The 13,926-nt window shown below is 45.4% G+C and overlaps 3 protein-coding genes across 6 annotated transcripts in view; 2 read left to right on the top strand and 1 right to left on the bottom strand.

The window, feature by feature from the left end:
- The first annotated feature begins 142 nt into the window (after positions 1–142).
- On the top strand, positions 143–805 carry LOC101087918 (putative claudin-24). The gene has a single exon (XM_045055202.1). The coding sequence runs from the start codon at positions 143–145 to the stop codon at positions 803–805; it is 663 nt and encodes a 220-aa protein (XP_044911137.1).
- Positions 806–2,317: 1,512 nt separating this feature from the next.
- LOC101095096 (claudin-22) lies at positions 2,318–3,360 on the top strand. The gene has a single exon (XM_003984603.3). The coding sequence runs from the start codon at positions 2,365–2,367 to the stop codon at positions 3,025–3,027; it is 663 nt and encodes a 220-aa protein (XP_003984652.1). The 5' UTR covers positions 2,318–2,364; the 3' UTR covers positions 3,028–3,360.
- A 763-nt stretch (positions 3,361–4,123) lies between these two features.
- The window catches only part of WWC2 (WW and C2 domain containing 2), a 210,298-nt gene continuing 200,495 nt past the window's right edge, over positions 4,124–13,926 (bottom strand). For all 4 annotated transcript variants that reach the window (XM_045055201.1, XM_023252316.2, XM_023252317.2 and 1 more), the window contains 2 exons: positions 9,445–9,572; positions 4,124–6,928 (listed from right to left, as the gene is read on the bottom strand). In XM_045055201.1, the coding sequence (XP_044911136.1) occupies positions 6,862–6,928; positions 9,445–9,572 (195 nt within the window). In that variant the 3' untranslated portion in view covers positions 4,124–6,861. The remainder of the gene's footprint in view (positions 6,929–9,444; positions 9,573–13,926) is intronic.

Raw genomic sequence — 13,926 nt, 5'->3', positions numbered from 1 at the left:
AAAAACGCATTTCAGAGTTTCCAAAGAGTTAATGGCCAAAGCTTATATTCCGGGCAGCATAGGACCAAAACGGTCACACTGCTGTGAAGCACGAAAGACAGGGACTCCCACAGGGGTGGCCAAAGTTGTAAGGCTTGTTGCAATGGCTTTAGTCTTTAGAGTGGCGACGCAGCTTGTTGGACTTTCGTTATCTTTGCTGGGATGGGTTTTGTCCATTATTACAACTTACCTGCCACATTGGAAAAACCTCAATCTGGACTTAAACGAGATGGAGAACTGGACCATGGGACTCTGGCAGGCCTGTGTCGTCCAAGAGGAGGTGGGGAGACAATGCAAGGACTTTGAATCCTTCCTGGCTTTGCCTGCCGAACTCAGGATCTCCAGGATCTTAATGTTCCTGTCCAACGGGCTGGGGCTCCTGGGCCTGCTGGCCTCCGGGTTCGGCCTGGACTGCTTGAGGGTCGGAGAGACGCGGCCAGGCCTCAAGAAGGGACTGCTGATCCTGGGAGGGACTGTGTTCTGGGCAGCAGGCGTCGCGACCCTGGTTCCGGTCTCCTGGGTCGCCCACGTGACCGTCCAGGAGTTCTGGGATGAGACCATGCCAGAGATTGTGCCCCGGTGGGAGTTTGGGGAAGCCCTCTTTCTGGGCTGGTCTGCTGGGTTTTCCCTCCTCCTGGGAGGCTGCCTGCTGAACTGCGTGGCCTGTACTACCCAGGCCGCTCCGGCTCCGGGCCCCTATACGGTGGCAGAAATGCAAATTCAGTGTCTGTACTTGGAAAATGGAACTGCAGACCCGAGAGTGTAAGACTTTGGCAAGAGCAGAAAGACATCTTTCCACATCAACCGCGAGGTGGGGTCTATGCTAGAAAGGGGTCTTTGTTATGTAATTAAATCTGTGCTGCTCTCGGTTTCTCATTAGTAACTACTTTTCGATCCTAGGTCCCCTCTTCCTCCCCAAATCTGGAGAAGTAAGAAAGAGGCAAGTCTTATATCTAAAAGGAAACTATCATGGGAAGCATTACACAGGGATGAGCAAAGATAATTTCATCGACCCGGTTATTTAAATCAAAACGTGGCGGTGGCCGTCCATTCTAATCAGAATTAAGCTTTGATGTGTTAAATTTTATATCAGGAACTTTGCTTTTGTTGATAGCTGGGAATAATAATAATTAGCTTCTATTTCCTAAGGAAAAAAAAAAACCAATCTGTGATCTTTTAAACATTCTGCATTAGCAATATCCCCTGTTAAGCCTGTCCCAAAGTATTATTTCCACCGCAGGGACTTTGGTCTTCTTTGAACACAGGTGGTTTGCATCTAGGAGATGACTAGGTACCCTGTGTGACAGGGTTTTAGGGGGCTTACGGTTTTCAGTATATCACGATACTCTCAAGAGTCAACATACTGGCCAGTCTCTCCTGTCTCTCCCTTCCAAAGTTTCCAATTAAAAAAAAGTAATAAAATAAACAACTCCAAAAATATTTTGCTTGCTATCCAGATAGTGACGGTTCGTTTGCTCAGTAACAACTTTCCTTGGTTCAGTGAAAAATGACAGACATGGGGATACATACATTAGGAAGTGAACCAGGGGAGATGTCCATCCTGACCTACAAAGTCCTACAGCTTAACTTATCCACGATGCAGAAAGCCCACGTAGGGGGAAAAAAATAAATAAATAACAAGTGCGTACGCACACGTGCACGGATCTGACAAAAAGGCGTGTAGGTAAGTAGACTGGGTATTTGGGGTTGGGAGTTCAGTACTGCTTCCTATGTTATGTGGTGGATGTAGCTTACGGGTCTTCTGAACAGACCCGATGCAAGGTCTAGAGAGATTTCCGATAAGAAATACTTTTCTGGAACTCGCTTTTAGAAAATGGTAACATCCGGTATGACCGCGACGTACGTCTTGGAACAGGAGAGCGGCAGCAGATGGCAATCTGGACAGGTGCAATTGCTAAGAAAGCGAGCGGTGGGAGCTGAGCCCAAGCTGTCGGGTACACGTTGTGCGTTGAGACTTCTTCACTCTTTGACTCGCTAGAAAGCTAGCAATGTTAACGAGGAAAGGAGGATCGGTCCTACCTGATGTTATTGCAGAGACAAAACTGCTACTACGGAGTCAGCTCCTAGGACACGGGCACGGTGCTGGCCACACCTGGGCATTACTGGTTGGCAGACTTACTTCCTTGTATCCTTTGCTGAAACCTAGTCAACACCTTTTCAAACAATAGCAGCTCTGGCAAGAATCCTCTACACACAATGAAGAAATATTTCCGAGCTCTGAAGTGACAGCGTAAGGTGTCACACGTCCCCACGCAGAGATCGAAAGGCAGGAGTTAGTTTGGCTCAAGCTCCTGGGGATCTGCAATGGCTTTAGTAGTTCGAAGCGTGGCGCAATTAGCTGGAATTTCACTCTCTCTGCTGGGATGGGTTTTGTCCTGTCTTACAAACTACCTGCCACATTGGAAAAACCTCAATCTGGACTTAAACGAGATGGAGAACTGGACCATGGGACTCTGGCAGGTCTGTGTCGTCCAAGAGGAAGGGGGGACGCAGTGCAAGGACTTTGAATCCTTCCTGGCTTTGCCTGCCGAACTCAGGATCTCCAGGATCTTAATGTTCCTGTCCAACGGGCTGGGGCTCCTGGGCCTGCTGGCCTCTGGGTTCGGCCTGGACTGCTTGAGGGTCGGAGAGACGCGGCCAGGCCTCAAGAAGGGACTGCTGATCCTGGGAGGGACTGTGTTCTGGGCAGCAGGCGTCGCGACCCTGGTTCCGGTCTCCTGGGTCGCCCACGTGACCGTCCAGGAGTTCTGGGATGAGACCATGCCAGAGATTGTGCCCCGGTGGGAGTTTGGGGAAGCCCTCTTTCTGGGCTGGTCTGCTGGGTTTTCCCTCCTCCTGGGAGGCTGCCTGCTGAACTGCGTGGCCTGCGTTACCCAGGCAGTTCCGGCTCCGGGCCCCTACGCAGTGGTAGAAACGCAGTGTCACCGTCAGCACCTGGAGATGAAAAAAGCCCGTCTGAAAGTCTAAGCCAGGAAGGATCAGTGGCGTCTACTCTTCAAGTGAAGCTCACTCCTGTCTGGGTTTGGTAGGATCTCCTGTTGCACAGCTGCCCGTTCACTGAGCTGTTTAATTTTCTAAAATGCACTTGTTTTTTTGTTTTTTTTTTTTGTTTTTTTTCACTGTGGCTACTGGCTTCTTACATTGCAATTTCCTTCTAGGAGAGTAAACCACTGTCTTCTTCTATTCTGAGACCAAAACCACTCAAGACTCGATAGTAATCACACTCATTACTGTGGATGAGTTTTCTCAATTTTAAAATAGATTCAGTGATTGCACAGAACCGGTAAATAAAGCCTTATATCAGTGCCTCCGTATCTTTGAAGGTGTCATTCGTAGAGATGGGTCACTTTGGCAGCTGGAAAGTTTACTGCTGATCGCCTACTGCTTTTAAGTGTGTAAGATCACCTATTATACTGAAACTAAAGTCTTGTTGCAGATCGATTGCAAATGTCATTAGAGTATCCTAAAAACTTGCTGGTTCTTTGAAAGCTTGGGAGGTAAGCGATGTGGGACGCGCCATCTCCTTTTTATTCGGAGACCTCAGCGCCTCTACGGAGCCTTTTCCAAGAGCCAGCCGGGTTCATTCATGCTTCCTCACCGGGGCAGAAGCAGAGGGGGGCGGTCTGGTGCATGGGAAGAGTCACGGAAAACCTACCCCACAGGTGTGCTTTGGCTTCTGTGTCCTGTGCTCTGCAGACAACTGACGGCCCGGCCAACCCCTGGCTCGGTGAGCGGCCACGGGGGGGCACTCAGGGTCAGGGCGGGGTGCACTGACCGAGAAGCTCCCGGGACCACGGCCCGGCCAGCCGACCAGATCACAGGCTGGGATGCGCGGGGACCCCAGAACTCACCTTGGAAGCCCCTTCTTTCACTCCCACTATGAAAATATGCCATTTTTATTCCTCTCAGCAACACATATCTTCCAACCAAGAACTATCCATAGCAAACTGCGGGGTTGGGAATTTCCTCGTGAGAGATTTTATACTTGTTCGGTACGTGGCTCAAGAAAACTCTTGTTTGCAGCAATTAGGGAAATTAAGCAATAAACGACACTGAAATAAAGTATGAGGCAATATGCATCTTTGTTTAAAAAAAACAAAAACAAAAAAACCCACCGAACTTTTGTCCACCCACAAACACAGGGAAAGTGCAGAAACCAAAGTTAATCTATGTGATGTATTTGCATACTTTTACAAACGAGACAAATTAAAACAGAAACATATTCAGAATTTAACCTGATTAAATATTTAGTTCAGTCCTGAGCTTTTGATATTTAATACAATATAGATAAAGTAATAGCGAAAAAAAAAAGATTTTAAATTTGATTTGCATGCCACAGAGATTCAGCTAAACTTTGTTCATTTGGCTACCAATATTTTTTTTTTGTACCTGCAACTTAGATTCTGATATACAAAATTATAATAACATACTGATAATTCAAACTTGAGACCTAAATATTACATTCTTTTTACCCTGTGCAGAATAAATTCTACCTTTAAAAAATAGTATTTATAATATTAAAATTCATATTGTTCATACGGTTTTGTGATCAAGTTATTAAAATGTTTTGTCACTGTGAATCATTTGGGTTAGTACAAATGACAGCATTGTGAAAAAGCTGCCTATAAATACATAACACTATTGCTGATTTTTAACGTGTGGAAAAGGATTATACTAAAATAAGTTCGTTTCTCATGTTAGAAAGGAGCACATTTTGTGAAATAAAACCTAAAGCATCTTGGTCACAACTGTTAACTACCAGCCTGAGACAGATTTAATTCTTGTATACTGGTCTGAGGCTTTTTGTATGACAAAGAGTGATTTGCTAATCTGAGGAAGATTTATAAAGGTGTAAATAGTCCAATATAGCCTCTTCTGGGTCAAACATTTCAAATGGCCAGAACCGAACTATATATTAAACAGAACATAAATAAGACCGTAAATAAATAAATGAAGAAAATAAAATCGTACGGTACAACTACACATAATTCTATAAACATTTTCACGGCCACACTACGAAGCTGAAAACGGCTGACCTTCATTTAGCTCTATATTAAATAAACTTCTGTCTTTCACATTTGACCTTGACAAGGAGGAATGGCATTCCTGCTCTGGTTTTCCTTAGTCATCTGAAAGAATGGGCCGCGCGGCCTCGAAGGACGGTGCGCAGTCGCGAGGCGGGTTTTTGTCCAGAGTGGTGTCACATCCAGTTATGGCTTCGGAGACATTTTAGATGAAAGCGGTGGGATAACTTAGGAAGAGATAATTAAAGTTCTCGGCTCAGAAATTGCTTACTTCGAATTTTGATTCTGATAAAACGAACTTTCCAGAATATGTAGAATTACTTTCAAGAAACTTAAGAATTCTTGCTGAGGATGCTATCTTAGAAATAGAACTTATTATTTTTTTTAAGGGATCCATTCCGTTAAGAGGATTTTTGTACTTCTCAAAAAACAAAACAAAACAAAGCAAAACCACCAAGATTTAGTTTGCTATGAAAGATGGCTGACCAAAAACTGCCTCTTCCAGTAGAACTGACCGAATGATAAGTATGAGTTAAATTGCACAAATACTCTTTACTTCGAAAGCCTTTATGCTGGCAGAGCAGATACGTTTCTCGCAAGCAGGGCCTGGGGCGGGTGGGATAACATTCTACACGGACGACCTAGAGCCTTTTTCCCCTCTCGACACGAGATCATCTAGAATTGTTTTCTTAACCAACCGCCTTGGCTGATATTTCAAGTTAATAATGTCCCCAGGCACACTCTTCTCTTGGCCTCCTCACCACAAATTACAGATAGGATCCCCTAAACACGAGAGCTGCCAAATAGTTTCTAGTAAATGTTAGAAATCTGTTTAATAAAGTTTAAAAAAATTTTTTTTTTTTTTGGCAACTTTGATCCAATCGGGACTCCCAGGTTCACCAGATGCGTGCTGACGCGCTTCCCTCCGCATCGCCCGCGCGCTCTGGGCTTAGAGCGCCGGCCACCACGGCGCCGTGCGGGGCACCAGCCTCGCGCCCAGGACGCGGCGTCAAGGGCGCAGGCTGGGCACGGCCCTCGGAGCACGTACGCGGGCCCGGGCTGCGTCCGAGGCGGCAGGTGCTCGCCGAGGAGGTGACTTGTGTGTGTAGGGTCCCCGGCTCTCCCCCTTCCTCTCCCCGCTCAGGAGGTGACCCATCAAAAGGCCTTCCCCGCGGCCAGGAGCACTGCTCCGGCGGTTTGTTTTCTTTAGACTCAAAGAAAAGGACAAAAAGGAAGTTGTTTTAAAGAAACGAGGGGCTCTGACACAGGTGGCGGACGGGAGCGCAGACACCTGTTTCAGGTGGAGCCGGAACCGTACTCACGTTTGAGTTCAAACTCAAAGAGCCGCCCCTTGGTACAAAAATACCGCCCGGCCGGCTGCCATCCTCAGTCTGCTCGTGGGACAACCAAGGAAAAGCAAAAATCACCTTCTGCTAAACCGAGCCATTTCTCAACAGCTGGGCCACTGGGATATATATGCACGGGGCACGGCCTCCGTTCCACTTTTATAAACTGCAGCCCGTTGGCAAAACGCAGGTACTGGACGTTCGTGTACCAGATCGTTTTGGTTATCGGATTTCTTTTCTTTTTTAAACATATAAGAATTACATTCAAGATACTTTACAAATTAACATGTTGAAAATCTGCTGTGAAATAAAAGCTCTTTAAGAGTTGATAGTTACGTTACAAAAAGAACCCCCCGAAGCAAAACAAACGTTCAGTCTTGTACCCTCCCTAAGAATGAACAGGAGACAACGTAATGTCTTCAGCGATGTGATCACACATCATCGGCTGGCAGGGACGGGATGCTTATCTTCGCTCTGGTGAAGTAGGCAATCTTCTCCCTAGAGTCAGGGGTGAGAAATAAATGGACTTCAGTAGGAAGCTGAAAATACTCTGTGGCCATGGAAAATAGTCCCAAGAGCTCTGCCAGCCTGGATAGGGGATCTGTTCCTTAGGCAGAACCCCGTAAGGTCAAGATCGTCTTTGCCTGTTACGACAGGATGAAACGCGGGAGAAGGGCAGTTCTGGCTTACGGTAAATCACCTACAGACAAAGGCAGTACGTTCCCTCCTGGATTTCCAGTGTGAGACAGTTTTTTTTTTTTTTTTTTCAACGTTTATTTCTTTTTGGGACAGAGAGAGACAGAGCATGAACGGGGGAGGGGCAGAGAGAGAGGGAGACACAGAATCGGAAACAGGCTCCAGGCTCCGAGCCATCAGCCCAGAGCCCGACGCGGGGCTCGAACTCACGGACCGCGAGATCGTGACCTGGCTGAAGTCGGACGCTTAACCGACTGCGCCACCCAGGCGCCCCTCCAGTGTGAGACAGTTTTTAAACCATCAGCGGGTCAGTTAGGAGTGCTTCTGAACTAGGCAGTCAAGGATGCAGGAAGTCCAAAGTCCCAGGGGACTTCTCAGGGCCTCGTAGCGAAGTACGTGATATCGGGAAAGTCCTTTAAAATCAGTACTGTGCTAAGGAAAGGGTGGAGTGATGTCGCGACTCCAAACGAAGGGGAAAGAAAGAGCGTGACTGTGGTAAAGGCAGGTCTGTCCTGTGCCCTGAAACAGCGCTCAGGAGAAGCAGCCCGAAAGGGAGAAGCTGAGAAAATAGGGCAGGATGGTTTTCAGAGGTTAGGAGAATACTGAAAAAAAACAAAAAAAAAAACAAAAAAAAACAAAAAAACCCCAAAACAATAAATAAGGTTTTGGGATTGTATAGTTACGAAAGATAGGAGCAATCTATCCACTTTGGTACGTGGTGTTCCTGTCATACAGAGTACCCCGTCAACGCACATTTACTGAGGATGTGTTACATTATGTGGGGCACGATGGCAGCCATGAAGAAAAACAAAGCAAAAAAAGAAGAAAAAAAAAAGGAAAGAAAAGAAAGAATACAGCACCAGCCTTCCTTTGGGAAACTACGGGTCTGTCTAGATGGTGGAGGAAGTGTGGGGTCAAAGAAGTAGGCACTGAGGTGGAAAAGCTCAAAAGACTAAGGAAAAGGAAGAGAAGAAAGGGGCAATGACAGAATTGCGGAAACTGGAATGAGTTATTTTTGTGGGTATTGCATCCTTTAGACTTGTTCGAGTCCAGAAGAGATAAAAGCAAAACTTAAAAAAAAGGCAACTGAGGGGCCTCTGGCTGACTCAGTTGGTAGAGTGAGTGACTCTTAATCTTGGGGTTGTGTGTTCGAGCCTCACGCTGGGTGTAGAGATTACTTAAGAAAACAAAAAAACAACCTTGGAGCGCCTGGGTGGCTCAGTCGGCTAAGAATTCATTGGCTTTTTTTTTTTTTTTTAATTTTTAAATGTTTACTTATTTTTGAGAAAGAGACACAGAACACGAGCAGGGGAGGGTCAGAGAGAGAGGGAGACACAGAATCCGAAGCAGCTTCCAGACTCTGAGCTGTCAGCACAGAGCCTGATGCGGGGCTCGAACGCACGGACCGCCAGATCATGACCTGAGCCGAAGTTGGCCGCTCAAGCGACTGAGCCACCCAGGCGCCTCCCCACGCATCTGGCTCTTGTGGTTTCTCCTCTTAATCCCCGCTCTGTTTGGGATTCTCTCTCTCCTTCTCTCTCTCTCTGCCCTCTCACACTTGCTCTTTATCTCAAACATAAAAAAAAAAAAAAACTCTTAAAAAATAAAAATACAAAGTAAAAATTAAAAAAAGGCAAGTAAGCCTGATCATGACGTCACTGAAAGCCTTAAGGTGGAACCACAAACTGAACACTCCCTGCTAATGGGTTTCTTTGGCTCAGGCGGGGTTTACATACCAGAGTCAGTTGCCAATGTTAACATTTGAGATATTTCACGTAGGACTCCTATTTCCAACTTCCCTTGACAAATCAGACGGCTGGGGAACACGAGGCCCCTGACTGCAGGTGAAACCAGGACTGTCCCCCCCCCCCCCCATGCTTGGGGCAGAGTATCCCGCTCTCCCACCCAGGCCTGTGCCCCAGGCTCTCGGCGTGTATCCCCCCCAACCCCCCGCAAGCCCAGCACAGCCTGGGGGGCCAGGGTGAGGGGCATCCACGTCCACGGGTTGGGGGGGGGAGGCGGCTGTTGAGTGAGTGAACAACACAAGACCCAAAGATATATACCTCTTCGTATTTTGCGTCAAGATTTCTCAGCGGGATGTGCCAACTGCTTCTAAGCGCCGGGGACACCCTGGGTTCTTGGGGAGCCAGGCTTTAATCGGGTCAGGACCGCTGTCGTGGGGGCGGGGGGTGTAACCTCACAAAGGAGCAAATGGAAGCACATACGGTCCACCCGCTGTCACTGCTGATGTGAGCTCCCGCCGAACCGAGACCACGCGGAGGACAGTCCGGGAGCACCGGCGGGCCCGGGCCGCTTACCTGAAGGACTGCACCTGGCGCGGCACCTTCCGGCTCTGCTCGCGCAGCCGGCACACGTCCTTGGACACTTGCCGCATCAATTTCTCGGCGTTCAAGTCCTGCTTCTGCTCTTCTTTGGACTGTTCGGCCTGGCAAAGGAAATAAAAACAAACCCCCACAGGACGCTAATTAGAAAGTCCCGGAGACAGGGTGTAAGGCTTGAGGGCTTGGGCGCTGAGCCCGGAGGGCAGCCTCCGCAGCGACAGTCCCGCGCGGCTCCCCCTGCAGGTGTGGCGCGGCCGCCGCTGGGGACGAGTTTACCGCAGCGCATTTGAAAGATCTTACTACACGGGTAATATGTGATCGTTTTATTGCATCTGGAAAGCCTAAGAACCCTCAGAAAAGAAATGAAGACGGGGTGCCTGGGTGGCTCGAGCCTGGGACTTCCACTCGGCGTCATGATCTCACGGTTTATGAGTTCGAGCCCCGGTTCTGGCTCTGTGCTGACAGCTCAGAGCCTGGAGCCTGCGGCGGATCCTCTGTCTCCCTCTCCCCCTTCCCCTCCCCTGGTGGCGCTCACTCTTTCTAAATTTTTTTTTTCAACGTTTATTTTTTTGGGGACACAGAGAGAGACAGAGCATGAACGGGGGAGGGGCAGAGAGAGAGGGAGACACAGAATCGGAAACAGGCTCCAGGCTCTGAGCCATCAGCCCAGAGCCTGACGCGGGGCTCGAACTCACGGACCGCGAGATGACCTGGCTGAAGTCGGACGCTTAACCGACTGCGCCACCCAGGCGCCCCTCACTCTTTCAAAAATAAACAAACATTAAATGTTACATGTAAATAAATGTTAAATAATGTAAAAAAAAAAAAAAAGATTAAAGTAGACAAAAGACCTGAACTGACACCTCACCAAAAAAGATACACAGATGGTAAATAAGCATATGAAAAGATGCCCCACGTCGCATGTCATTAGGGAAATGCAAATTGAAACAACAACCAGTTAAGGCCACACGCCTATTAGAATGGCCCAAATCCAAAACACTGACAGTTCACTGGCCACACCAAATCCTGGCAAATATGTGGTACAGCAGGAGCTCGTGTTCACTGCTGGTGGGAACGCAAAATAGTACAGCCTCTTTGGAGACACTTTGGCATTGTTTTCAATTCTCCCCCCCCCCCCAACTTTATCGAGATACCATTGACATATACTGTGGTTTAAGTTTAAGGTGCAGGTTGACGTTTTCTTACAAAGCTAAATAAACATGCTCTTGCCGTATGATCTAGGAATCATACTTGTTGGTATTTACCCAAAGGAGTTGAAAAGTTGTGGACTCAGATGTTTACGGCATCTTCCTTTATAATCGCCAAAACTTGCGGGGGGAGGATGCCAGCTGGCTCAGTCTGTAGAGCGTGCATACTTGATGTCAGGGTTGTAAGTTCAAGCCCCATGTTAAGATTACTTAGAAATGAAATCTCTCTCAAAGAATGTGTATTTACTTTTGAGAGAGTGCAGGTGCAGGAGGGGTAGAGAGGGAGACACAGAATCCGAAGCAGGCTCCAGGCTCCGAGCTGTCAGCACAGAGCCTGACACAGGGCTCGAACTCACCAACCATGAGATCATGACCTGCACTGAAGTCGGGCGCTCAACCAACTGAGTCACCCAGGCGCCCCTTAAAAATGAAATCTTAAAAAAAAATGTTGCCAAAACTTGGGTGCAGCCAAAATGTCCTCTAGTGAGTGACAGGCAGGTAAACTGTGGTGATTGTAAACAATGGAATATTATCCACTGCTGAAAAGAAATGAGCTATAAGCCATGGAAACACACGGAAACACATGATATACTTACATGTATATCACTAAGTAAAAGAAGCTAATCGTGTATGTAAATTCTACTCCAATAAACTGTTTTTATAATGGCTAATATAAGAAAAAAGGTTTGGAAAGATGAATGAGATTGAAAGTGTATTTGCCAAATGTTAACAGGAGAGATTTCTTGGTTGCACTGCTCTAAGTTTTTTTTTCAAAGTTTATTTATTTTTGAGAGAGAGGGAGAGCACAAGTGGGGGAGCGGCAGAGAGAAACACACACACACACACACACACACACACACACACACACACACAGAATCCAAAGCAGGCTCCAGGCTCTGTGGGGCTTGAACTCACAGACCATGAGATCATGACCTGAGCCGAAGTTGGATGCTCAACAGACTGAGCCACTGAGGTGCCCCTGTCTGCTTTTTAATTGGGCTGTTCATTTTCTCACTGAGTTTTAAGAGTCCTTTGTATATTTTGGATAACAGGGCTTTATCAGATGTGTCTTCTGCAGATATTTTCTCCCGCTCTGTGACTTGTCTTTTCTTTCTCTTGACACTTACACAGGGCAGAAGTGTTTAATTTTAATGAAGTTCAACTTACCAATTCTTTCTTTCATGGGTCATGCTCTTGGTGTTGTATCTTAGGAGTCATTGCCATATCAGAGGTCATCTAGGTTTTCTCTTAAGTTGTTACACTGCAGGACTTTTATCGTTTTGTGTTTTATATTTAGGCCTACAATTCATTTTTAGTTAACTTTTGCTAAGGGTGTAAGGTCTGTGTCTAGATTTTTTTTTTTTTTTTTTTTGCATGTGGATGTCCAGTTGTTTGACTTGTTGAAAAGACTCTCTTGTCCCGTTGTGTTGCTTTTGCTCCTCTGTCAAAGGTCAGTTGCCTGTATCCACATTTACGTGGACCTATTTCTGGGCTATTATGCTCCAGGTATCTGTTCTTTCATCAATATCACACTGTCTTGATTACTTTAGCTTTACAGGAAGTCCTGAAGTCGGGTAATGTCAGTCCCACAACCCTGCCTCCTTCAATATTGTGTTAGCTATCATGTGTCTTTTCTCTCTCCATGTAAACTTCAGAATCATTTTGTCTACATCCACAAAATAATTTGCTGGGATTTTGATTGGGATTGCAGTAAATCTAGAGGTCAATTTGGGAAGACCATTTTGACAATATTAAGTCTTCCTAGTCATGAACATGAACTATGTCTCCATTTATTAGTTCTTTGATTTCATTCATCAGGTTTTGTATTTTTCCTCACTTACGTCTTATACATATTTTGTTAGATGCATAACTAAGTATTTCATTTTAGGGGGTGCTAATTGTATTGTTTTTAATTTCAAATTCCACTTGTTCATCACTAGCATACAGAAAAGCAATTGACTCCATTAACCTTGTATCCTGCAAACTTGCTATTGATTTCTTGTTTTCAATTTAATTGAAAACTACCTAATTTTTATTATTTTTCTTCTGACTGCTTTGGATTTAATCTACTCTTCTTTTTCTAGTTTCCTAAGGCAGAAGCTTAGATTATGGATTTTAAATCTTTCTTCTTTTCTAGTATATACATTGACTACTATAAATTTTCCTCTTTGCCGCATTGCACAAATTTTGATAAGTTGGCCTTTCATTTTCATTTAGTTGAAAATATGTTTTCTCTTGAGATTTCTTTTTCTGACCCATGTGTTATTTAAAAACGTGTCGTAGGTCTCTAAGTACTTTGGGATTTTCCAGCTATTTTTCCGTTATTGATTTCTAGTTTTACTCCACTGTGGTCTGAGAGTAGACACTGTATGATTTGTATTCTTTTACATTTTTAAGTTATATTTTATGGCACAAAACGTGGTTTATCTTGATGAATGTTCCATGTGAGCTTGAGGAGAATGTGAATTCTGCTGTTGTTGGATGAAGTAGTCTATGGATGTCAGTTGTGTCTAGCTAATTAATGGTTGAGTTCAACTACATCCTTGATGGCTTTCTGCTGCTGGGATCTGTCCACTTCTGAAAAGGGGGCATTGAAGTCTCCAACAGTAAAAGTACTGGCTGTTTTGTCATTATACAACGACCTTCTTTATACCGGACACTTTTTATGCTCAGGTGTCTGTCTCGGATTAATTTGGTTTTGATTAGTGTTAGCATGGCATATTTTTCTCTATGCCTTTACTTTTAGCCTCTATGTGTTTTATGTATAAAATTGGTTTCTGGTAGACAACATGTAGTCGGGTCTTGTCCTTTGTTCAACGCTGACAATTTCTTTGAATTGGCAAATTCAGATCATCAATGTTTAAAGGGATTACTGATAGGGCTGGATTGATACGCGCCATATTTATTATTGTTTTCTAGTCACTGCCCTTGTTCTTTGTTTTTGCCTTCTACTCTTTTTCTGCCTTTTGTGGTTTTAATTGGGCAACTTGTATTATTCCATTTTCTCTCCTTTCTTAGCATGTCAATTGTACTTCTTTTTTAAACTTTTAAGTGGTTGTCTAATACTCTGTAATATGCAAAACACCACAGTACTTTATGGATAGTGCAAGTACCATATAATAATAAAATATTCCTAACATCTCCCTCTTGTCCCTCGTATCATTGGTGTCAGTCATTTCACTTATACGGAAGCGTATATATGTGAAATACATTGTTGCTATTGTTATTCTGAACAAACTGTTATCTGTTA

The sequence above is a fragment of the Felis catus genome, chromosome B1, assembly GCF_018350175.1.
Source record: "Felis catus isolate Fca126 chromosome B1, F.catus_Fca126_mat1.0, whole genome shotgun sequence".
Classification (NCBI taxonomy): domain Eukaryota; kingdom Metazoa; phylum Chordata; class Mammalia; order Carnivora; family Felidae; genus Felis; species Felis catus.
The sequence above is the reverse complement of the archived record's forward strand: the minus strand, read 5'-3'. Positions and strand labels throughout refer to the sequence as shown.

What these genes read in the sequence shown, in the direction of transcription:
- LOC101087918 (XM_045055202.1), top strand. Translation starts at nt 143, where the DNA reads ATGGCTTTAGTCTTTAGAGTGGCGACGCAGCTTGTTGGACTTTCGTTA.
- LOC101095096 (XM_003984603.3), top strand. Translation starts at nt 2,365, where the DNA reads ATGGCTTTAGTAGTTCGAAGCGTGGCGCAATTAGCTGGAATTTCACTC.